Below are 26,316 nucleotides of genomic sequence, written 5' to 3' on the forward strand. Positions count from 1 at the left end.
CAAAGGAAAAGCCTGCATTAATCATGGCATTTGGAGAGCCAGAATTACATTGCACATTAAAATCAATGTATTCACTGCAGGTAGACACCAATAACTCCTTTTCAAAGCAAGCTGTAAAAGCTGTTGCAATACACGTCAGGAATACACATTAGCCTGCATCTAAAACTGTAGCACCAGAAATCTCTCCTCTTAATGCCAGAAGAAGACGACAGAACTGCTCCACATACCAAGTCCAGCCTTTATATCACATCTTCAATAACACCTCCCGCTTACCCCTAGAAAACTCTCAGTGAATCTCTCCAATAATTTTCTTCTCTGCAGCATCAGGAATATTATCCAGTATTTAACCACAGTCGGAATGTAGCTCCTAGTCTAAGCCTTTTTCATCTAGAGGCTAAAACAGGGTTAATGCTTACTGGAAACATTCCCAGGCTGGGTCAACAAAATGTTTCAACTCCTTAAAGTCCCAGTCACAGTACCTGACCTCTCCATCAATTTTCAGGCAAAGAATTTGTTTACTATACATAACCTTAATGAGTCAGAGCAGTTGCAGCATACTTTCATGAGTGCCAGGCTTGTAGTTTGATATGCCCAATAACTCAGAGTGATGTTTAGACCAGCCTACAACTTGCCCTGAGAAAATCAAATGACTTTGTCTTAAGTCGCAGGGGGCAGGCTCTGTGTGTGCAAAAGTTAAGATCCAGTGAGTGCTGACCCGGAAGTACAAGGCATGCAATTCAGCTGTGAAGAAAGAGGGAAAAGCGGATATTTTGAACTTCATAAACAGAACAGAGGCATAAAAGAAAGAAAATGTTAGAATTTAGTTGTACCTGGCCCCTTACCAAGATTATATAGAAGGGATGTGATTTATAGCAGATTGCATTTCCTTCATGGCTAGAAATCTGGTGTGCAAATAAAATCATAGCCTTTGTGAACAATTTTGATGATTTATGGGAAAGGCCAGGATTTTTCAAAAGAGATGGTCTTCATCATAACTGGTGGGGATCATATGTATTATCCCAAAATATGGCAGCACAACTGCCTGGCTGACTGATTAGAGTACCATCCAAGTCACAGTCATGTGATCTTAAATCACAAGCTGTTGTTTATCCCACCTGTTACTTTCCTGAAGCTGTTACCCATAATCCCTGTTGCGGGGCATCCAGTGAATTTAGTCATGAAGCAGACATTAAATTACTTGATAACCAAAACATAAGGTGTATAATTAGACCAAGAGATAAAACCAGACCCTCCACCAGGGGCACCTGTAATAGAAACTTAATTCAAATTAAAACAAAAAACATATCACGAGTTCAGAAAGAAGTATGCAGTTTTAAATGCTGCTTATTGAGCATTCACTCTCTTGGAAGTAAAGCTATTTTGGTAAATGATATCATATTAAGTACCAAATCAGATCTGTGTCTTCTCACTGAAACCTGGCTTAGTAAATCTGACACGGTTCCCCTAGCTGAGGTGTCACCAGATGGATACACATTCCTTCATAAGTCTAGAGATTCTGGTCAAGAAAGAGGCCTTGGAATAATTCATTGTAACAAAATACAAATCACTTCTAAAAATTTAGGTGACTTCACATCCTTTGAGGCATTCATTTTAAATATTAAAACAGACTCCAACACAATTGTAGTGCTAGTCTACAGACCACCAGGGCCATATTCATTGTTCATGACTGAATTTGGCAACCTTTTATCTGATTTGGCTATAAATTATGATCACATAGTATTGATGGGGGATTTTAATGTACACATTGATGTGGAAACTGACACTTTTAGCAAATGTTTTACTTATTTGTTAAATTCAATAGGATTTTGTCAGATTGTCAAAGGTCCAACTCATAATCATAACCACACATTAGATTTAACTATAACTTACAAGTTGAAATTCAAAGTGTAAATATTAATCCATTAAATGAAGTTATTTCTGATCATGACTTAATTACGTTTGATTTGGTTCTGCCTTTACCAATACACTCACGGATTAAAACAAAGATGGTGTGACATTTAGATTGTAATTCTGCTTCAATATTTATAGATACTTTGAGTAAGTCAAGGGTAATTGTGAAAAACCATTTAGATCAGTTAACATCAAATGTAAATGTGGAAAACAATTTAGATCAGCTAAGAGCACATTATAATGTGACCTGGAAAGAAGCTCTGAATGCACCGTTTAAAAGAAAAGTGATCAAATCACATAGAAACTCTCCCTGGTTTAATGAAAACACTGAAGCTCTTAAATTAAGAGTGTCGAAAACTGGAGTGCAGATTAAGAACAACAAAGCTGCAGGTCTTCCAAATTGCATGGACAGACAGCGTTAAAAAATATAAAAAAGCTCTCTTTAAAGCTCGCTCAGACTACTATTCTACAATAATAGATAGCAATAATAAAAATCCTCAGGTTCTGTTTAAACAGTGGCTAAACTAACAAATGGGAATTCAGATCTACAATGCAAAATACTAACAGATATTAGCAGTACAGACTTTATAAACTTATTTAATGAGAAAATTAAAAATATAAGATCCTAGATCTCAGCATCAAAGTGCAAACCACATACTAGCTTGGCAGACCCTGTCTCACATTGTATTCAACACTTTAGAAATATTTTAATCCTGTAACTAAGCAGGAAGTCTCAACTTTAATTTCTAAAATGAAACCTATTACTTTTTACTAGATTTGTTGGCACTGGATCTAGGGAACAAGTGCAATGGATGTTCTTGCAGTGCCTATTCTTAACATTATTAATAGTTCATTACTGCATGGCACAGTACCTGATGCACTAAAAGTGTCATCATTAAACCATTACTTAAAAAGTCAGACCTAGACCCACATATACTTTATAACTATAGACCCATTTCAAATTTACCCTTTCTCTCTAAAATACTTGAAATAGTAGTCACCAATCAGCTTCAGTCACACATCACAATTTATTTGAGAAATTACTGCCTGGTTTCCGCACTGGTCATAGTACATAAACGGCACTAACGCGTGTTGTAAACAACATTCTGATATCCTCTGATGAAGGAAATCCACTGTAATTATGTTGTTAGACTTAAGCGCAGCGTTTGACACCATTGATCATTCTATTTTACTACACAGGCTAGAAAATGACGTTGGGCTCACAGCTACTGTGCTCACCTGGTTTAGGTCTTATTTATCAAATCGATTCAAATACACATAGAAATGTGCTGACAGTACTCCATCATTATACACAGAAGTGAGAAATCGTGTCCCGCAGGGCTCAATACTGGGACATTTACTGTTTTCACATTACATGCTTCCACTGGGATCTATCATTAGAAAACATTGTGTTAATTTTCACTCGTATGCAGATGACACCCAGTTATACCTTTCTTTTAGATCAAATGAAGATTCTCTGATATTGTCTTTAATTAGTTGTGTTAGTGAATTAAAGGAGTGGATGGATGAGAACTACTTGTCTTTAAACACAGAAGAAACATAGATGTTAATCAATGGAAGGAATGATGTTGATCACAATATTTTGTCATCATGTAACTCGGTTGGAATCACCATTAATTTTACTGAATCAGCCCGCAATCTAGGAGTTATCTTTGACTCTAGCATGTCATATAAGCACACATTACAAAGTTGTCCAAATCATGTTTCTTACATCTTAAAAATGTTGGAAAATTAAGGCGCTTTCTAAATATGCAGGATTCTGAGAAATTAATTCATGCATTTATTTCTAGTAGGATTAATTACTGCAATGCAGTGTTCACTGGATTCTCAAACTGTTCTGTACACAGCTTCCAGTTAATCCAAAATGCTGCTTCAAGAATTATTACAAGAACAAGAAAATATGAACACATAACTCCAGTTCTTAAATCCTTACTCTGGCTCCCGGTTAAGTTTACGGCAGATTTCAAAATCCTCCTTTTATCATACAAAGCCTTAAATGGCCAAGGTCCGGCTTATTTATGATGACTTACAAACCAGAGTGCACATTAAGATCTCAAGATGCCGGTCTACTTATGATTCCAAGGATTAATAAGACAACAGTGGGAGGTCGAGCTTTTAGTTAAAGAGTCCCTATACTGTGCAGTGGTCTGCCTGCTACTATAAGAGATGTCCCTTCAGTCTCAGCTTTCAAATCCCGGCTGAAGACTCACTATTTCAGTTTAGCATATTCTGACTAGAGCTGCTCATTAACTGTACAAACTGCATCTTTCTTGTTAGTCATTAGCACTAAAACATGAGTAATATGATAGTTATAATTTGTTACTAACCCTCACCTATTCCGATTCTCAAATGTGGCACTTGGTGCCACTGCCCACCTGCCAAGTTTTTTTGCCTGCCTAAGGTAAAGTCATCTCTGATGAGGATTGCAGGAATCATCAGATAGAGGGATCCTTTCATCGGATTGGCTGGCCCAGCACTCTCTCAGCTGTGGAATGGCCAATACGGGGAGGCAGCTTGATGGCTGAGGTCTCCAGGACTACTGTTAAAATTCTGCTCTGTACTTGTATTTTTATTTTACTATTATATTCTATTGAGGATTACTTGTGTTCTGTTCTCTGTATTGTATTGTATTTACCCCTTTCTTTTTGACACCCACTGCACGCCCAACCTACCTGGGAAGGGGTCTCTCTTTGAACTGCCTTTCTCAAGGTCTCTTCCATTTTTTTCCTACTAGGGTTTTTTTTTGGGAGTTTTTCCTTGTCTTCTTAGAGAGTCAAGGCTGGGGGGCTGTCAAGAGGCAGGGTCTGTTAAAGCCCACTGCGGCACGTCTTGTGTGATTTTGGGCTATACAAAAATAAATTGTATTGGATTGTACTGTGCTGTGTTTGTCATACCACAACAAAATTGAAAAAGGAAAATGAAATAGATGAGATTATGGCTGAACTACTGAACTATCTATTCCTGGAAAGCCTCTGTACAGGCACTGGTGATGTCAGGCCGCATGTTAATTGGTTGTCAGCATCTAGCGAACTTGCAATACTTTAGAAATTCAACACAGAATTGTATAATTTTTCATCCCTTGCATCTCCTAATCATGTAATCTGACATCCTCAAGATGACAAGGTCCAGCAGCTGCCACGTGAAATTTGACAGCCTCTCCAACTAGAAGTCATGTAATGTGCTGCATGCTTAAGAAAGTAGCAGCCCACTTAACTTCACTATCTTCGATCATAATTTCAAAGTTGTACCAATGTATTATCTCCTTGAACTACCAGTTGAAAAACATATTATATGAAAAGTCCTGGTTCTGGATTAAAACATTGCTAGAAGACCATTGTCACACTACATCTGTAGTGAGCGTTTACTGATTTTATGATATTATTGCTGTCATCATATTCCTGTAACATCAGAGATGGGACTGCTTCAATATAATAATAAGACTGAACAACTGCATATTCTTTATCTTACCATCTCCTTGTCTAACTTTAGAGTCCATAGAAACAGTATTCAGCCTCCAACACTTTTTTCACCTTTTGCAATAGATTGTTATCTATATAGTTTATACAGTGATTTAAGGTTACGTGTACAGTAAAAGTGTTACTCGCATGTGTTAATCAACATACAACATACACTCTCTGTTGCTATAATCAGCAAGTATAATTATCCTTAAATTGAAAACTTCTGCTTACCTTACATGAAAAATATCAAATCACATTTGTCATAACCTAGCAGGAGCAGCACATTTCTCAGTGATTTACAAATGTTTTGCATTTCTAATTCAAGTACAAATATTCAAAAGTTTTTATAATTTACAGTTCTAATTAAATGACTGAAAAGTATACATTCTGCTTCAAAAGCTGGACTAACAATACAGTAGACACCCGCAAAGTCGCGGTTCAGAGTTCGCGGTCTCAGTCATTTGCGGATTTTTCCTTAGAGCCTAACTAATAATTGTTAGCGGAAACCACAAATATCCTACGCAATTTTTATGGCTTTTTTCGTGGCAATACTGTACTGTAGAGAGAACCGCGGCTTGGGATGGTGAAAGTAGCCAACAGAATTTGAAACCGCAACTCCCAGCAGTCCCTGCAGTAGATCTGATTGGTCTTCTGCTGAGGGTGCTGGGGCTGTTGAGGTCAAAGGGTGTCATTGCGGCTTTTAAAAAGGGGGCTGGGGACCAAAAGAAAAGTTTTTGTAATTTGTGTTTCAAGTTCCTGTCTGCCTTCTGTTGGGTTACCTGTACTTATTCATTTTGTCCTGAATCGTTTCGTGTTGGGCATCTGCATTGTCTGCCGTCTGCCTGTGTACATGAGGACTGTAAGTGGATTCATGGCCATCCTGTAAAGAAAGGAGCACTCCTGAACCCGTCTTAACCATTTCAGGAACTACCAGTAGGTCTATCTTTACATTCCCATTCAACATGCGGATCTCTGGACTATCTATTTTCATCATTACATTTCATCCGTTGCCATTTTCCATGAACTTTTTCATGGTTTACTATGTGTGTTTTGTTTGCGCTTTGTTGTATTTAATGTGTAATCGCCGTAAGGGGAACAGGGGTGGTATCTTTGTTTTCTTATTTCATTTGTTTTCACTGCATTCTTTATTTGCTGTTTGATTACCGGATTGCTTTGTTTTTGTCTTTGTTTGTGAGTGCACGCTGGTCCAGTCAAGGCTGGGTGGAACCTCCGCCATAAAAATAAATAAATCATCGTCTTGTCAACGGTGTGAATCTTAGCGGCACCGGACTGCTACAGAGTTATTCATTTCTCCTTGCTGCTGATTAACTGTGATACATCTCCAGCTGAGTGTTCTTGTTCCTGTCCTTTTTGGCTGACTGCTTTGTTTCTCTCTCCTCCCTCTTCCCCCAGACATTCTCTGCTCCTGTTGGGGGCTGTGCTCCCCTGTGATGTTTGTCTATTGGTTAATCGATAACTAACTACATACTGAGCTCTTCTGAAAGAGACATGTTTGTTTGAAGTGTTTAAATAAAGTTCCTGTCTCTACAATCTCCTGTGTTTCTGTGACCCAAGCGTGACACCCTACTGCAAGTCGCACTAAGACTAGCCTACCAGCGTCAGCACTTACCTCTGTGTGCTTGCATGCAGCCACTTAGAGCGCAGTTGGTTCAGTGATTTACATACATGGTGTCAGTTGCACTTTGTACATATTGTTCCAGTAATTTTTTTAAAATCCATTTTACAGTTCATTAGTAGTGTGTGAAATGATCAGTATTGCAGTAATTGTGATGCTCTTTGCATGAAAAAAAATGTTCCATTAAAATTTCACTTTTTCTTTGTTAATTGTGACGTTTACTTAAAGTGCAGCAAAAAAGTATTTGGCGTCCAGGGATGCATTAACCCCCAAGTATGTGGCAATTTAAGGGTTAAAGCCCCAAGATGCCGCCGAAACAAGCTGCACCGTCTAAGGCTTCTGGCAATGAAAATGTGCTTGCATGAATTACAGTACATATAGCGGTAACATCTATATTTTACATTCTAGCACTGTGGGAGACATAGCAGTACAGTATACAGGTTTACCTTTACATTTATTTTTAGGTGATATATTAAGTGGAGTTTGAAATTAATTTAAAGTGTTTTGGGGGCATATTTAGGGTTTAAACTATGAAAATAGGCATTTTTTTAACCACATCCAAAATTCACGGTTTTTCATAATTCGCCGGTGCTCTGGGAACGTAACCCCTGTGAATTTTGGGGGTGTACTGTATATTTATCCACCCGTGTGAGAAATGACTGGATTGCCTGTTTTATCCTCATTTGTGAGGATAAATCCCATCTCTCCTACTGTACATTTATGGATGGGTATTTCTGTAATTTTGAAATAATGCATTCAAAGTTTTGTTATTTCTAGCTCTGCTTCCAGAAATTATGACAACAGCTTACACATTTTTTAATGTATCAGTGACCAGACCAATAATAAAAATGTGTGAAGAGAGGGAAAACAAATAACAAAACTGAGATATGGACCATTAAAAGAGAAACAGAATCAAAGTTTCAGTCCGTCATCATTGTAATCAACAAATTGGCTATTGACACTGCCAGATAAGTAAAGTGTGAGGATGTGAACTCGACAAAAGTGACTCGGCACAGACAAATACACTTTTACTGTTTAGGGACTTATGAAAATCAAGGAAATGGCTTTGCTGATAAGTTAAAAATTTTGATGTACTACAATGTAATGATTTTATTTTTTTTCAAAGACTAACACTCTCACATTCATTGCAAAGACAATGAATGACGTTCAGGAAATAAACTAGAAAAATAAATAAAGGAGATAACATCTATGGATAATATAGTAACCCAAGTCCACACCTTTCCTCTGTAATTTCTACAGCCATTAGGTTAGTGTTCCATTAGTAATTTGTTTTATATAATTTATCTTTCTTCCTTTTTTCATAAAATCAATACCAAATATAATAAAATAGAAATCAGATCTTACAGGAGAAAAAAAAATCAATGTTTTTAGAATTAAACCCAATTTAAAAGTACATCCCCTCACGTGGAAATTGGAATTAAATAACATCAGACAAATCTACCTTTCTGATATTCCCAGCTTTAACAAATAAATAAGTGCTCCCAAAATACAGTACCTGGAATTGCATCTATAATGCAGGATTAAGACCCAACATGACAGTTTTCAGATACGTCACACCGTATCTTTGTGCCATTTGAGTTGAACAGGTAAATGAAAGATAAATATAAAGGCAGCACATAAAAGGAAGATGCCACAGCCAGCATTACATCTTACATAAAAACTGAGGTTGGAGGCATTTGCCCATAAAAGACAAAGAATTCACAAGTGCAATGAAGGCATGCTTAGTGAGTGTTGAGTGTTGATTTATTTGTTAAAAAATAAAACTTGCTAACTTTAGATCTCATTGTATGTCCCCTCTGTCAGGGGCTTTATTTATTATTTTCTTTACATATATTTTAAACTCAATACTTTTCAAATATGTAGCCTTAACAACCAAGCTAAAGTTTACAGATGAGAAAGGACTATTTAAAATCAAGTAACTCTTTTTACTATTATTATTATTATTATTATTATTATGTAACAGTCTTTATGGAATCAGTCCATAAAGTTGTTTCTATTTTTAGATGTTGTTTGTTGCAGATTTCCACTATCCTCTGTTTGAAGAAATGCTTCCTGCTTTCTGCTTTCAACAAAATGTCTATCACGTGTAATATATCATCTACTTACTCTGCTGTTCGACAAAATTCTCAACCATTTCAACAATGCATAATGAGCAAACATCTTACTTGTGAGACACAGTGAAAGAAAACATTACATGAACCCATCACATAATTGGGAATTTCAGGCCCCTTTCTCTATAGTTGTTTCCTTATCATTTATTCCCACTAAATTTCATTATAATTTTTTGGGTATCTGTCGCTGTAAACTTTCCTCATTAACTGTAAACATAAGCAGGCCCACAATGGGGTTGGAAACAGGAGTTCAAAAGAACAATGAAACAAAAAAGAAAAGTTTTGGTGGTTAAAGGAAAAAAAGCCTATTGAATGCCAAGGGATGGTGGCAGGAGAACGGAGCAGGGTTCGCAGGGTCCCATGCTGAATGGCAAGGGTTTATTGGAGGACACAAGCCAGACTGAAAGGTGACTGTGCTTGCCAGTGGATGTCTCCCATAGCTGAAGAGACCTGAAAGGGTGAGGAGATATTGGCTTTAGAAGGGAGCCCAGAGGCTCATGATGGCTTTAAAAACATTGATCCTGACTGTTTTTAACCTTGAATTTTTAACCTGTTTGATTGATTTTTTATTTATTAGATATCCTCCACAAGCACACTGCTTGCATTGGGATTATTTATGAACTTATTTATTTATTTGGAAGACTTTGTTTGAAAATAAGAGCAGTGTCCACTGTTTACACCTACCCTTGCTCTGGTGTGTGTGTGTCATCATTACACAGTTCATCTCAGTTTACATTTATTGATGTCCAGGTAAAAAGGAAGGTACTGTCAGCCGCAGGAATCACCATCACTACAACCTCTTCATTCAACCAATTATAGGTATTACCTCATACATTGCATGCTTTCTTAGAATCCATTTTTAAAAACTTTTGAGATGACAGAAGTCATAAAACAACATAACAGAGTTTAATTTTTATAACTATTTGTCCCTACAAAGGGTCTTAAATTAATGCTACAATGAAGTTCAAAAATGTGTTTGGAAGTACTTTGCTTTAAACTGCTCAGTGCTATTTGTATGCTACGCATTCTGGAGCCTAACGTCCAAGGAAAAGGTCAGCTGGATTTCTGCAAAGCTTGCTGATACCTAATCTAGCAATGCATTTATACTGTCATCTAAGACATACTACATGATAGATAACAGTGTAATTTTGTAATATTACAGGTCATACTATCACAAGATTAGAGTTAAGGTACAGTACAAACAGATACAGAGTGATACCAGAGACAATCTGCATGTTGATTAGGGTTCCAAGGGCTCCAAGTTTTGATTGCCATACCAAATATATAACAATGATTAATTATGTACATGTTCACACCTAACACCCATTATCTTCCTGGTTTTTTATTACATAAATATTGCACATTTAAAATTGACTACTGTATACTTCTGTACTTTCTCCTTCAGAATACTGCCTGACTATAAAACAGCCTGGCTCAGAATGCTGTGTAAAAAATAAACAACTTGAATATGTACAGTAGAATGGTTTTACGCTTGTGGCATCTAGCTATGTTTTATGACCTATATGTACATTAATTTGAGCAGATCTTATTAACTAAGAAATGAACAACTGTTTTGATCTCTGTATTATTAAGGTCAACATGGTAAAAATCATTTATTAAATAACGTTTTTGGATGAAAGTGCTCATTATTGTCTTTGTCAGATGAATTAAACATAGAGTTCACTTAATTTTTTTGGCCCCATACTTCTTTCATAGAGCAGTAAGAACATTATCAATCACTACAACAACTAATTATTTGTAATTTCAAGTACAGTAGCCCTCAATGCTGGTCCTAACCATAATGATTTTCTGTCAGCCCTGACCTCTTTCCACCTACGTTATTCCTACCTTAATACACAGAGAAGAAGACAGATGCTTTAGCTATGTCAAATATTCTGAATTATTCTGAATATAGTTAGTTGATAAACTAGACCTTCATCAGCAATATCAAAAAATTAACAAAACTAATCAGCTTTGCTTCATTTTACAGACCTGTTATAATATTAACCAACCAGCACAGAACATAGATTTAATAAAGACTTTTGTCTACAGGAAAACACATGGAAACAGAAGAAAACAGAATTACTTATGTTTTAGGTATTCAAAAAAATCAGTGTCAGTAGGTTTAGGAGTCATTTTTAGGTATCCAAAAAACAGTGTACAGTGAAATGTTAGTACTGAGATTAACTGCATTTACCTTTACTTGGTGATTTAACATGAATTATGCATTTTACGGATAACATCTGAAACCAATGTTTAAATTGATAAAATTAAGAAAATGTGATTTATTACATAGAAAGCTAAATAAAGTATTTACAAAAATTTCAGTATGGCTAAAACCATTGGTAAGACTCTTGCTTAACTAATGTTACACAAATGTACATGTACAAGGTTTAGCTATTGAGATCAATCCTCTATAGTTTCATCCATCCATCCATCCATCCATTGTCCAACCTGCTGAATCCGAACACAGGGTCACGGGGGTCTGCTGGAGCCAATCCCAGCCAACACAGGGCACAAGGCAGGAACCAATCCCGGGCAGGGTGCCAACCCACCGCAGGACACACACACAAACACACCAAGCACACACTAGGGCCAATGTAGAATCGCCCTAACCTGCATGTCTTTGGACTGTGGGAGGAAACCGGAGCGCCCGCAGGAAACATGCAAACTCCACGCAGGGAGGACCCGGGAAGCGAACCCAGGTCCCCAGGTCTCCCAACTGCGAGGCAGCATCGCTACCCACTGCGCCACCGTGCTGCCCTCTATAGTTTCACCTATTGTGGGGCTTTTTTAATCAAAATATACCATACATAGTATTCCACTGATCAGTGTGGAATAGCAATTAGAGTAATATTAACTGTTCACATTAGCTGAATATTCTCTTCATACTTATGTAACCTATATTAACTAGCTTTATTAGTGTAGTGATGTACAAGATCATGCTACTGACTTACATACCCTAGTTCTAAAAGAAATATACTAATAACTAATTTCTCTAGTTTATGCAGTGTACGTACTAGTTTAAAGAATGACACTTTACAGAACCAGAAGTACTGACATCCACCTTCATATATGGGACAGATTTTAGGGGAAAAAATCTCTACTTACAAAGTCAAAGTCTCCATCCTGAGGAACCTTCCAGTTATCTGGAAACACATTTTTATTTATGTGGTATGGTTCCTGTTTATTCTGATTGCAGTTTTCATGTGCTTTGCTTTTAGAATCCTGCTTGTCGAAGTAATCCATGAAAGCTGGTCGCTGGGCCTGTTGCGACGTAGCATTTCCTACAAAATGGAAAGGAAAATTTCAGCAAAAGACAGTAACATGTCACAATGACATTTAATAAGTGCTCTTACTCAGCTCTTAGCAGAAAAAACAGCAGGCCTTCTTCTACTTTTCTGCAGTCCCCCACTGGCTACTTTTTGCAAATGTTTTATAATTCACCTGTTTTACACTTCAATTAAGCTTTTCATTGCTGAATGTTTTGTTATGGTAAAAATGTAAATGACTAAAATTTGAAAGGGTCTTTTAAGGTAAAATGTTTTGAGACTGACAGGAAACAGCAGAATGGAATTAGTCGATTAGTTAGTTAATGAGATGAAACAGAAAGAAATAATGCAAACAGCATGTTAAGAGAAACAAAAATGATAAAAATAATACACAACTATGTTATTTCCTCTTCAGATTTGGAAATCTATTTACTGAACTCCAACTAATTCAACAAACATACGCACAGAAAACAATTGCAGTAGTTAAACAATATAGCAAAAGAACATACTGCACAACCGTAAATAAAAAGCATGCAAAGGCAGTTACAGATGATATAAAAATGTAGCATAGAAAAGGAAACTTTTAAACTTGAACGTAAAGGTTGAAACTGAGAACAGACACCACATGACGCAGAAGACCTCCACAAACTAAAATTAGTTTTGTGAAATGTACTGTACTATAGAAAGGAATACTTAAGAAAGGGTATGTTGCTTCAAATGGACCACACAAAAGATGATCTTTAGATACCAGGCACCATAAGGAATATACTGGAAGTTAAAAAGATAAGCTTTTCATTTGTTTAATTAATAGACAAAGTAATTATATTATACTGGAAGTAGAGTTATAGAAAAACTATGGACATAACCAATTCCAGTCTAAGTAATTGAACTACTGTCAAATTTTATTCCAGATGCTAAATCATACAGAATATGAGGTAGCACTGTTGCAGGTTATCTAAGTGACGTGCTACACACTACTACTGATTTATGTGATTGTTCCTGTCTTGTGCTTAGGATTGCCAGGTTTAGCACAAACTCTCTGTGACTCTGAATTGGGTACACAGGCTATAAAAAACCAGATGAATAGACACTATTTAAGTTTTCTTAGTATAGTTACATGCTAGTGAAGTGGGATTCAATCATTTCAATGATATTTTCGCATATTTCATGCATCAATAACATGTCAAAATATAGTAGCAATAGTTATATAACTGAATAAAATTATTGGTTTTGAACATATTGCTTTCACAAAATGAATATAGTAAAGAAACATTTTAAAAAGTTATTTGAATGGCAATTGGAAAAATGAGCTACTGAAAACAGAGGGGGATGGTAGAGTATGTATATTGTGGTTTTAAGTGTATGGGAGGATGAAACACTAAATAAGGTAATGTGATGTTGAAAAAACAGTAATGAAATAAATGCTGGACTGTAATAGACAGTTAAATAAAAGAAAACTAAATTACATCACAGATGGCTACACCTCCTATGTTCAGGGACAGAAAACAGAATCACTAAAATCATTGACTACCTCAGGGGCTAGTCTACTTTTGGGATTGTCTTTTCAGAAAGTAATTAAGGGTATATATCCCAAAACATGTCCCAGAAGGTAGCCAGGGAGCATAGATGATCTAGCATAACCCAGGATGATCTTTCTGAGGACATAAAAGAAGTAAAAAAAAAAACTAAAAAAAAAAACGGGACTTTTCACTTTTCTAGGAGATTAACTCTGCTTGAGACGTTGCTGCAGGGATCCCATAATGACATAAGGCTGAAGTCTGGGCAATTTATTGGTGTAAAGTAAAAATTTTCTTTACTTAAAAATCATTCATAAATACTGCTAGTGAGTCTGTTTTAAAAAATCTTTACTGAAGTCATGTCTTTTGGCTTGCTGGGCACCCCATAGTAGTTATAAGTAAAAGTATAAGGTATAAGTTGTAGCACATAATTAAATGTGCTGGTAGCTTTCAGTGCCCATCTCTAATCCAAAATGCTCCACAAAACTTTTTTAGTGTCTCTTTTATAAAACTTTACTTGGTTATATGTATGAAAATATGCTTATGCCAGTAAGTGGATGTGAATAATATATGTGCAGATTCAAATAAGATTTTTTCTTTCAGCGTGGGATAGGGATGGGGGGGGAGGTGGCAGTTCCCATGGAGCTTAGAGGTCCACAAAGCAATGAAATACAATTGACAAGCTCTGTCTCCAGTGGAGTGACACTATAACACCTGTGTTCAAATGTATTGTGCGACACTTTAAATTACAGATAATTTGTGCATTAATGGAATGTCACTACTTATGGTTAAGAAAAGCATTATGTCTTATGTATGTGCACCCACATCATACAAAAACTGAAAGGACCAACTCATTGGTTGGTTAATGACCTCCAGTACAGCAGGCATGATGGAGTGAAGGTTGGTTGAGATACTCCTGACATCTTGGTCAGTTCCCCGAGAAGTGACAACATGTAACCTATGTAAACTGATGAAAATAAAAAAAATTAAAAAATCTTTAGTGCAAATACAAAGCATTTAAAGACTGTATTAGCAAAATACAGTCTGTACATAATATTAATCACTTTTAAGGTTTAATATATTTGTCACATCAATGCACATTATAATAATGTCTTAGTGATAAGAATTATTAAAACTTGTAAGTTGTCATTTAGCTGGTTTGGCTGTGTTTCCCTACTTGATCAAGGGTTTACCCATGATATCATTATTTATATGCAAATATTCCAAAATACAAAAACAGATGAAATACTTCTGGTCCTAGACATTTCAGATTAGCCATACTCCACTTGTACTACACTGAACATATGTGTATGTGCGTCTTTGTGTGTGTGTGTGTGTATTATATATTATATATATATATATATATATATATATATATATATAAAATGTATAGAGGTACAGCATATCATAAATAAAAGTTTATGTATGTGGCAACAGTAATTCAGAAACCACTAAATTCCAAATGTCTGTTTTTTGAAGAGCTTATCCACTTATCCACTGTAGGGTCTTGGGGTGTCGATGCATACAATACTTGCACTGAGTGAAAAGTGGAAACAAATTCTGGAATATATGCTAGTCCAGTGGAAGGCACACTCATGCTCATACCAACACTAACATATACTGGGCAAGTTTATAGTTAACAGTGCACCTATCAGTCATGTTTTTTGGAATGTGAGTAGAAAATTTCATACAGATATGACAGAGTGTGGAATATACAAACTCCACAGAACCATCTATATTACTAAACCACAGTTTAATTTATGCACGGCGGACGCACCGAAGCGCATGCGCACTGCGCCGTGGCGCCCCAGAGTCAAACACAGCGGCTTCCCAGAGTCAGTAGGTGGCGCCCAAACAACACAACCTGTAAACTAAACTTGCTCTAATCCACTGTTCCAGCAGAGGCAAAGGAGTCACGGCTCCAAATGGAAAGAGCTCAACGATTTGTAATACAAAACCAAGCCCGTAGTTCCCATAGTCAGTGCGTGGTGCCCAAACACCATGACCTGTAAACTACACCTGCTCTAAACGACACAGCCACAGAACAACAAAGACGAGACCGCATGGATAAAAACAGTACACGGAGGCTAGGAGTCACAGCTCCAAATGGAAGGAGCTCAACGATTAGTAATACAAACACGAGCCCGTATGGCTACGACCTGTAAACGAGCCCGTATGGATAAAAACAATGAATGAAGGCACCCACACAAAGAAACCGCTTTAGTACATATAAATGACAGTTTAATTTATGTCCGGCGGACGCACTGAAGCACATGCACAGTCAGTAGGTGGCTCCCAAACAACACAACCTGTAAACTAAACTTGCTCTAATCCACTGTGCCAGCAGAGGCAAAGGAGTCACGGCTCCAAATGGAAAGAGCTCAACGATTTGTAATACAAAACTGAGCCCGTAGTTCCCACAGTCAGTGCGTGGCGCCCAAACACCACGACCTGTAAACTACACCTGCTCTAATCCACTGTGCCAGCAGTCAGTGTGTGTAAGTTGGAGTATGCTTCCTAACAGTAAACGACTTCTACCTAATGACACAGCCACAGAACAACTAAGACGAGACCGCATGGATAAAAACAATGAATGAAGGCGCCCACACAAAGAAACCGCTTTAGTACATATAAATGACAGTTTAATTTATGTCCGGCGGACGCACCGAAGCGCATGCAGAGTCAGTAGGTGGTGCCCAAACAACACAAACTGTAAACTAAACTTGCTCTAATCCACTGTGCCAGCAAAGGCAAAGGAGTCACGGCTCCAAATGGAAGGAGCTCAACGATTAGTAATACAAACACGAGCCCGTATGGCTACGACCTGTAGACGAGCCTGTACGGATAAAAACAATGAACGAAGGTGCCTACACAAAGAAACCGCTTTAGTACAAATATGTTTATTTAATTAAATGAAAACTTTACCATGGCTACGACCTGTGAACTAAACCTGAGGTAAAGTGTGCCTGCCAGGTTGTATAGCCGCCTGAACGCGACCGCCCACACCACCGCACTGGATCCGCCGCCATGGTCACTTCAACACGCGAATCCGCCGCCGTCAGCAAACGACTTCTCGCTGATGACACAGCCATAGAAACAAAAAAGAGACTGCATGGATAAAAACAATAAACGAAGGCGCCTACAACGCGCTTCTGAAAAGCCACTTTAGTACAAATATGTTTATTTAATTAAATGAACTTTCCCAGGACGCACCCACCCTCCATGATACAGTATTTCATCCCTCCAAGTATCGGAGGGAACAGAAAGTGATTGCCATTCTTGGATTTGTGATTCTTTCGAGAATCGTGGGCTTGCTGGTTACAAGAGATTCTAGAGCTGTGAAGTAGCAGCTTTAGCCATTTCAAAACCCTGTATGTCACCCAACAAATAAAGATAGTGATTTGATGGAAATGATCAAATTCTAAAAGACAAATTTTAGTAATGAGGGCCAGCAGACAACAGCAATACACACAATGCAAAACTGAAGTCTTAAAAGGGCCAAGGTCAAAATCAGAAAGTCAGAATACCTGAATGTCAAGATATTACACACTAATAAGAACTCAAGTCAAAATGAACCTAAGCCAAAATGCTAACTGCCTAAAGATCCTTCACCTTTTCAGATAATGAACACCACAAAGTTTTTTTATCCATAATCTTCAGCGCGAAACGTAGTGTTGCAGCCATCTTAAAATATATTCCAGAGGATAATGTCACAATAATGCACCTTCCAGAGGTCACATGGTAACAATGGAGATCCATTACAAAAAACAACACTGTCAAAATGGTGGTACCCACAAAAATAAAACAATGTTAATAAAATATAAGTTTCACCAAAATGACCCCAAAAATGCAATGCAAGAATAAAATAAACACATTGGGCATATACCTAAAGAATCTATACTTTTTCTTATAGAAAAATTTGTGGGTTAGTCCAAAGTGTTAAATCGCATAATTTGCAACATATTTTGTTACTTCTGCTTTTCCAAATGATTAATATAAATATGAAATTTTCAAATACAAACCCTTGTTGCAGTAGTAGTAGTACTACTGTCACACATATAATCTGAAGTGATGTTACCTCTTGCAAACTAATGACAGTCTGCCACAACCTCTAAAATGTTCTGGTTTTGTAATCCTTCTTAGTGTCTATTGTTCCAAAAGGGTAGGGTAGTCTGATTTAAATTAATGCCAATTATACGCTATATATGAAAGCATTTTTTAAGCATGCAGGTCAAACATCAAGAGTCAGAAAATGCAACCTGTGTGAGGGCCAAACACACACATTTGTAAAATTGAAGAAAAACAAGCGAAACATGGTACAAATAGTAATGTGTTTGATGTTTACTTGCACCTATTCCCATTAAATTTTAATATTGAGCTATTTCAAGGAATACAGTCTCATTTCATTATAATGTGTCCCTTTATCACTGTCATCCACAATCCTCCTACTTCTATAAGCTACAAGAACAGCAATAAATTCAATTAATGCCAATAAACGAAATCCCAGACAGCACTCTACAATGAGACAATTTACCACATGGGAATAATATGACCACGTTCTTCAATTTACCCTCAGTTAATACACGTGGAATCTCATTATAATGAAACTCACGGGACCATAAAAATATTTTGTTATAACCGAAATTCAATAAAATAAATATGGGGAAAATGCATACAGTATTATGACTTGGGCAACTGGCGATTTGCCATGTCTAACAGCAGCTGCACAAGGACAGCTCCATAGCTGCTCTGCTGCATCTGGTAAACAGTAAACCAAGGCAAAGTAATTGGTTGTTCTCTGCAGTACCGTGCTTGTTGCACAATGTTTAACATTTAACACTGGGTTTGATCTGCTCTTCCTTGCACTCTCCCGATCTGTCTTCTCCAGACTGCGTCTGCCAGAGTGGTGATTCCAAGCCTCTGGTGTTCTTCTAATCTGAAGATGGGAGCTAAAGCACAATGATTGCCCATGCCAGGGCTCCTAACAGCTCCTATTCTGAATGAAGTCTTGATATTGTATCTGCCTTCTCTATACAGTAATAAAGTACCTGTATTTTCCTTGAAAACATGGACTCACATTTCTGTCTCTCATGCAACTCTATGATCCAAACTTGACAATACCTGTATAAAAAAAAAAGGCGCTTCTTAAATGGCAAAATATATTTTATTTGAAAATTAGATGTTAGATATAACTTTTTAATTAGAAATACAGGTATGAACACAGAAAGAAAACAAGATATTAAATGTAACTTTTTCTTTTTTTTTCCCCTAAACAGAAATACAGGTATGAAAATACAGAATGAAAATGAGTCGTCAGATGAAGATGAAGGAGCAATTTTAAAATGCCTTTACCTCATCATTTTTCCTCTTTCTGGAATCAGCTTTTTCTAGGTGTGTTAATGTTTCAGCATAAACTGACACCATTTCTCACTTACTTTTTTATTCTTCTCATAGAAAACTTTGAGAAGTGCTACAAAACCCGAACAGTACAATTATCTGCACAAGACACAACTTACAATGTGGAGGCTAGGTGCAGTACTGACTTTGAATTTGGCTATACCTATATGATGTTGTGCCTACACTGTTGCCGAGACTCGCCAAGACTGCCCGAGACAGGAAATTTCACAAGAGACCATCTCTTTCTTTTAGACAGCCTGTTGCAGGGTTCCCAAGACTCAATGTGGAAAGTGTAGGAGCGGCATAAAGTATTTTTTGCATTGCATTATCATCTTCAGTGGCCATTTTTGGTCAAAAAAATGTTTGTTATACTGAGATTTACATTTCATTAAAATGTAATTTGTTTAACATGATGTTCTATGAATGTTTGTCTGGCCCCACAAAAAGTATTTGCTGTTCTGAAAATTTTGTTACTTCTGTATTTGCTATAATGGGATTTAACCTATAGTTCCGATTTGTTTAAATACTTGAACCTTGATGTGAGTTTATGTTAATATTATTTCAGTTAAACTGTAAAAAATAACTGCCATATTAGTGGTTACTACTGTGTTGTTTCTCAGTTCAAACAATTTCATAAATATGCTTTTGGAAGTTAGAAGTGATTAACCTTATATATCAATCTATAACAAGGTCAAGTGAGATCACTATTAAAATGCAGCTGCACATTTCTCCTTTAATTTTCCCTCTAAAAGGAAAACTCTACTAGCCACAAATTATTTTTTAAATTACTATGAAACACAACAACAGGGAAATGTAATAACAAAACTAATTTGGATCATTCTTTCCTTGTGTCCATTACTGGTATAGGATGGAGTCCAAATATAATTTCAGAGGATATCATTAGACATGTGTTTTGTTGTATTAATACATATGACAATTACATGTTTGAAATGGGTTACCAGCAGAAGAGATGACATGAGACAGGGTATAGTAAGACTCTAAGTGAGGGAAGACAGCACACAGTTATACTGGCAAAATATGCAGTCATACCAGTATGAATGGAAGGATACTACCAGATGCTTATGTGATATATCTATATAGAAAGTATGAACACTGTTGTAGTAAAAGATCATGAAAGACTACAAGCTTACTACGAGAATTTCCCCAAACCTCCTGATGACAGCAAGAGGAACCTGTGGGGAACTTAGGGAACCCAGCAGTATGCTACAAGGGACAAGCAGGTAAGAGTTACCAAGGATGCCATAAACACTTCCATATTCCCAGTATTCAATTTAAGCATGAATTTATGCACATACAATTAGCTAAACAAACAGTTTAATGCCACTAAACAGCACTAGTCTCAAATTACACCCATTGCTCATTTATTTTGTGCCTTTGCAACAATGAAAAACGTTATTTTTCCTACGCATCCTGCCAAGAAGTGGCAGACAACAGGCTGGGCTAGCCACAGGTCTGGGGTAGATTTTAAAGGAATGTACCTCTTGTTATGCAGTCATGTCTTGATTATGGGAAAAAAAAATGCAGCAAAAAAAGGTTTCATGGCTGAATTTATGGATAGTGTAGAGAGAGAAAAGTTAAAGAGTTATTCAGCATAGTATGCCAACTAATGTAAAAGAACAAAAAAAAAAACATGTCGGCCCACTTCAGGCACCTAAGCACATTGACATGGATGTAACAATTATGGGTATGCACAGTTAGCAGCAGCACTAAATTCTGCTTATAACTCTGTCTGGTTGTCATATGAGTGTAACTAACAACTGTGGTCTTCTCATTTATTTGGCAAGTCATATTTTTGACTTGTAAATACATGTGCACTCAACATTCAAATGTTGTAAACAGGAAAAAGATATTTCTCAAAAGTATGACACATTTCTGGGTTATCAGACAGCTAAAGAGCTCACCTTAATTATTAATTTTTGTTTCAAAAAGAGTTTAACTAAAACAGTATGTTTATCAGAAAAACACTTTATGCAAGTATAAGAATCAGGCAGGAACATTTATAACCATATAGATGCACTCAATAAACCTTGAAATAATCTCAAAAGTGAAACCTCAAGATTAATATATTACTCATCCATCCTTTTTCTGAACCCACTTCAATCAAGGTCATGGGAAGCTGTAGACTATCGCTACAGCACTTGGTGCATGGCAGGAATCAAAACTGGATAGGTGCCAGTCCTAGAGCTAGAAATGAATCAGTAGAAAGCAAGGAGGAACAATGGAGAGGTCTATCACTACAAAACTTAAGATTAAATATTTTCACCTCTGTATGTTTAAATAATGTAGTGACACTGTGCAAACAGAGAAACATATGTACTATAGTTGCTTTCTCATACCACATGACCAGCAGCTTATCCTGTCCACCCAGAGCTAACAGTCAGCCAGCTGCCAGCTGTGATCATACTCTGCAGTTATTCCCCAGTGGTACTAGTCAGTGGATAGATTCTAATACAAAATCTCTATAGAAATAAAGATTAGCCTTTGAGCGGCAAAACCCAAATAAGTTAAACACTTGCAGGACACAATAATTTATATACAATTATACATATTATTCACATTTAATGTATAACATTAAACAACATTCTCAAAACCATGTAGTCAAGTTCAAGTTTCCAGGGTAGCAAGAATGTACCTGGGCAACACAACGCAAGGTTAGGAAACAGTTTATTGCGGGGTGCAATAATGCAGGCAGCTACACTTAAAACTGGGTCAACTTAAAGCTGCCTGTTAACCTGTCATGCACATGTTTTGGGTTGTGCACCTAAAGGAAAAAAAATGATGAAGCACGGGAGAAATAAGCAAAAATTATAAAGACAGACTGGGCATGAAATTTGAAATCAGAAAATTAGATATCAGAATACTGGAGCAGGGAGCAGTGTCAACATCTGTTTCATTGTGTTGTCCTCCTTGCAAATATCTTAAAGAAGGAAGAAAAAAGAAAAATACTATGATCCTGCTGCCATTTCAAGTATTAGTCAAGTTACACTTGACTTACTGGCATACATAAATTATTATGGGAAAAACACCTTTAAATTCTTTAAAGGTAATGAATAGCAACCAATGGAGCAAACAACTAAAATAAGAGACAACAATATGGCTCCTCTGAAAATCCAAGGCTCACAATTTATTGATATGATTGGTTGTCAATTACATATTCTCAATTGTCTTATCCTAAATAATATGATCAATCTTTAAGTCCGAGGGGGGAAAAAACAAAACATTTGCTACTTCAAGTACTGAATCATAATCTTCGTAGTGGAATGGTTATCCTCCTTGCCAACCTACCTAGTATAAGGATTCCTTTCCCACATCTTCTCTCTCTTTCTCTCTCCACAATTAATTTTGTCCCACGTTAAAAATCACTACTCAAGCTCTTACCAACTGATCACTAACCCGTCGACTCCAGATTCAATGGACTTAGTTTGGTTCAGGTTTTCAGCCCAAGCTTGAGATCATTCTTGCTCTGTTGAATACCTTTGGCTGTCTTCCTCAAGTTCCCCATAACAAGCCCCAGTTGCTCTACTAGTCCTAAGCACCTACAGTATACATTTAAAGGGAAATGCAACTCCTGAGTAGCTATGACACTAGCCTTCCTGCTGCCACCTACTGCGCTGGGTACTACAATCACACATTGTGTACTAACAGAGGATATTACAATCTTTTTAATTACTGTTGCTTGTGATGCCAGTCCTGATCTTACCCCCCTTTGCAGTGACAAACCAAATAGAAAAAAAAAGATTAAATTAAGGACACTTGCATTGTAAGACAGGCTTAATATTCATACAGAAACGTTATGATGGTTTACAAGATCACTGATGAAGTCAGAATATGAAGAGAGAGGGAATGTATGCTAAAAAGCAGCTCCAGAGAGTATATTTGTACATTTTTTTATCAGGCAATGAATAACAAATTGGACATTGTCATAGGGGATGTCAAGAACTCAGATAGCTGGGAGTTGGTGATTGCAGGTGGTATTTTAAAAGAATATAAGCAGATAGCAATTAGGGAGTCTGCTAAATTGTTAACTATGTGTCCTGAGTTTGAACTTTTAAGAAGTGACTCACACAAGAGTTTGGGGGAGTGGTGGGTGGATCTGAAAAATATTCTAAATCACTTTCAGCTATATTATGTGTTATTTGATTTATTGAAGGTCTTTAGGCAATGTATTTCCAGAAGCTCTCCTTTACAGCATTCCTACTTGTATTGTTTTAAATGGTAACGAGAGGGCATTTTTAAAAAGTCTATATGCCAATAGGGAGAAGTAAACAATGCCTTACAAGAAATGCAGGACACAAAGTGACAAAAACCCTAAAAAAAGATAATGGCTTTTGACAGAATCTTAATGCACATAGGAACATTACCGATGCCACATTTTCAGCCCCATTAACTAATATATGGAGTGGATTAATTTGGAAGTAGGTAACATCATTTAATTTGGCAGAATGCGTAATTACTAAGAAGATTCTGAAAGCACAAACTTTCTTTGTTAATGCTTAATTACTGTAACTGAATGATTAAGAAATCACTGGTGAGGCAGGAAAATAATGTATTGCACAGATTATTGTTCACAGATGGCTTACTTTTATCAACAGGCACAATAGGAAACATAATTTATCTCAAAGAGTGAAAGAATTTCAGGGGAAAAAGCCATTACTGTGTGATCTGTTACACAGGTGTTCAGTCCTCATATTCTTCAAAATTGCTCATAGCTTTGGGAGCCTTTATATTATTATTATTGGCAAACGAGTAAACAGGCATTAATTTTAAATGATATGGTCACAAGCTGAATACAACAGTATATACAAGATCTGCAAAATGACAATGTTTTTATCTGCTAAAATGATAATTATTCATTCTCATTTACTAGTGTTAGCATAAAGAAAATGACAAGTGCTCTGTTCTTTAGTTTGTCATAATTCACAGGGTACAGAGTAACACTACAGTTATAATGTCCGAGCTACAAATATATAAATTTAAAAAAAAAACACAAACTGTATACAAATTATGGATGACAATTATCAGTTTTGGGATAATTTTGATAAAATGCTACTTCATTCTTAATACTGCAACAACAAACCTGATCACAAAATGCCAGCCTACTTGTAAAACAGTCACTATAGCTTTTTAACCCTAAGTTGCAGATCATCATATAACAAGTGTGGCTAATATCAGTACCAATCAGTCAACTATCTTAGTTTAATTTGTTCCTTAATTGCCCTTTTAAAGGCAGAAATAATTCATTCATCTAGCAGGAAAAATAACTGATGACTATCAAAGATAGTCAGTCGAGAACAGGGATACTTAATTGCTATATTTCATAAAGTGGAAGAGATACAGAAGGAATGACAGAAAAGGGATTTGAAGATGTGAAAGAGGAATCCTTAATTGTTACCCTTATATTGTAGGTTGGTACAGTAGGCAAAGGAAAAAATGATTTGTTGTGTATTCTTTGTTTATGCAGAACTCTCATCATTGAAATTTAACAGCTGTAAAAAAGGGATACACATATGGTACACATGCAGGAATTGCCAATGGCAGACTGTGGTGTTATGGGTCCACAGCTCTTACAGCAAAGGCCGTTTGATTTTAAATAAATAATCGCCGCACTCGAGGCTTAGCGAGGGGGTGTGGTGGCTATAGCAAGCCACATGGCGATCTGCGGTGTGGGCGTTTCTCACCTAAGTGCACAGATGAGAGACTGATCGCATCCGTGATTGTTCCTGTGGCTAATGGGCTGCAGCTGCTATGTCCTCTCCGCATATAAAGAGAAGCGCGAGCCCGTTAGAAAGAAAGGAAGTAAAAGGAAGGAAAGAGAGAACGGGAGGTAGCAGGAAGCAGGTGGAGAAAGCCGGTGTGAGGAAGAGTGAGTGAGCGAGAGCAGGCTCGTATTAGAGAAAGCAGGCAGCTGGGAATTGAGCCCACCTGGAGAGTGTTTGGCCGACACTCAGTGGGGTTGAGAAAGCGGTCACTCCAGCTGAGCGACTAAATAGCTGGAGTGACCAGTGGAGGAATCGACTTGACCGTAGAAGGAGCGGGAGTCGAGAAGGCTTTGGGCTGGTGTAGCCCCAGCATGAGCGCCTTGGCCGCTGGGAAATAACCCAAGTCTTGGTCCGGTTGGCAGCCCGACAAAGCCAAGGAACGGAGGGCTACCGGAACTGAATGAAAGGCAGCTGTTCCTGCAGGTAGGCGACTCTCCTGTCGAGCAGCTCAGATGGGAGTAGCAGGGGAGCCACCATGTTTTAAAGGAAGACACCGGGCTTTGTAATTTTGAAGGATTGCTTCTTGTAGGATTTTTAATCTCATTATTTTTAGAAGAGTTTTTCTATTTATTGATTTTAACCTTCACGTTTCATTTTATGGATTATTTATTTATTGAACTTTGCACTATTGCACTTTGGATTTGTTCTTTGAATAAAAGCACTTTGCACATTTAATACATCATCCCCTTTCTCATTGTTATTGCCTCACTGTCTAGCTCATCGGTGACATTACTGACGGTGTTGGGTTCAAGAGCTCCCTAACAGGAGATGGGAGCATGTTGCAGAACCCGCATCGCCACACAGACTCTGAGTGCTCCCTTTGATTATACTAGAAACAGTTCATTAAGCTAACGTTCCAGGAAGACTAAAGATATCTATGTCTGATTTGTGCAAATTTTAACTGTGAATGGCACTGGTCTATTCCCCACGTCAAATGATTTTATAATTTACAGATGAATTATTTGTCTGCTGATATGTTACTGTGCTCATGTAGATTCTTTGAGATTCCATGCCATTTTAGTGCCCCTAGTAGTTAACAATAGATCTGCAAAATTAGTAAGGTTGAGAGAAATAAACAAATATGGAAATTTACATTTTTTTTCTGGACCAAAAATTCATTGGAGTTTAAATAACAATCATGAGCAATAGAAATAAAAATAATCATCAAGTTTCTCTTAAAATAAAAAGTTCA

General features: G+C 37.0%; 1 protein-coding gene across 3 annotated transcripts in view; it reads right to left on the reverse strand.

Moving 5' to 3' along the window:
* The window catches only part of stk3 (serine/threonine kinase 3 (STE20 homolog, yeast)), a 425,407-nt gene that overhangs the window by 136,144 nt on the left and 262,947 nt on the right, over nucleotides 1-26,316 (reverse strand). For all 3 annotated transcript variants that reach the window (XR_007936613.1, XM_051935856.1, XM_051935855.1), the window contains exon 10: nucleotides 12,270-12,445. Coding sequence is in view for 2 of the 3 variants with exons in the window: in XM_051935856.1 (XP_051791816.1) it covers nucleotides 12,270-12,445 (176 nt within the window). In the remaining variant the exon portion in view is untranslated. The remainder of the gene's footprint in view (nucleotides 1-12,269; nucleotides 12,446-26,316) is intronic.

This window comes from Erpetoichthys calabaricus, chromosome 13 (assembly GCF_900747795.2).
Source record: "Erpetoichthys calabaricus chromosome 13, fErpCal1.3, whole genome shotgun sequence".
NCBI classification, from domain to species: Eukaryota; Metazoa; Chordata; class Cladistia; order Polypteriformes; family Polypteridae; genus Erpetoichthys; species Erpetoichthys calabaricus.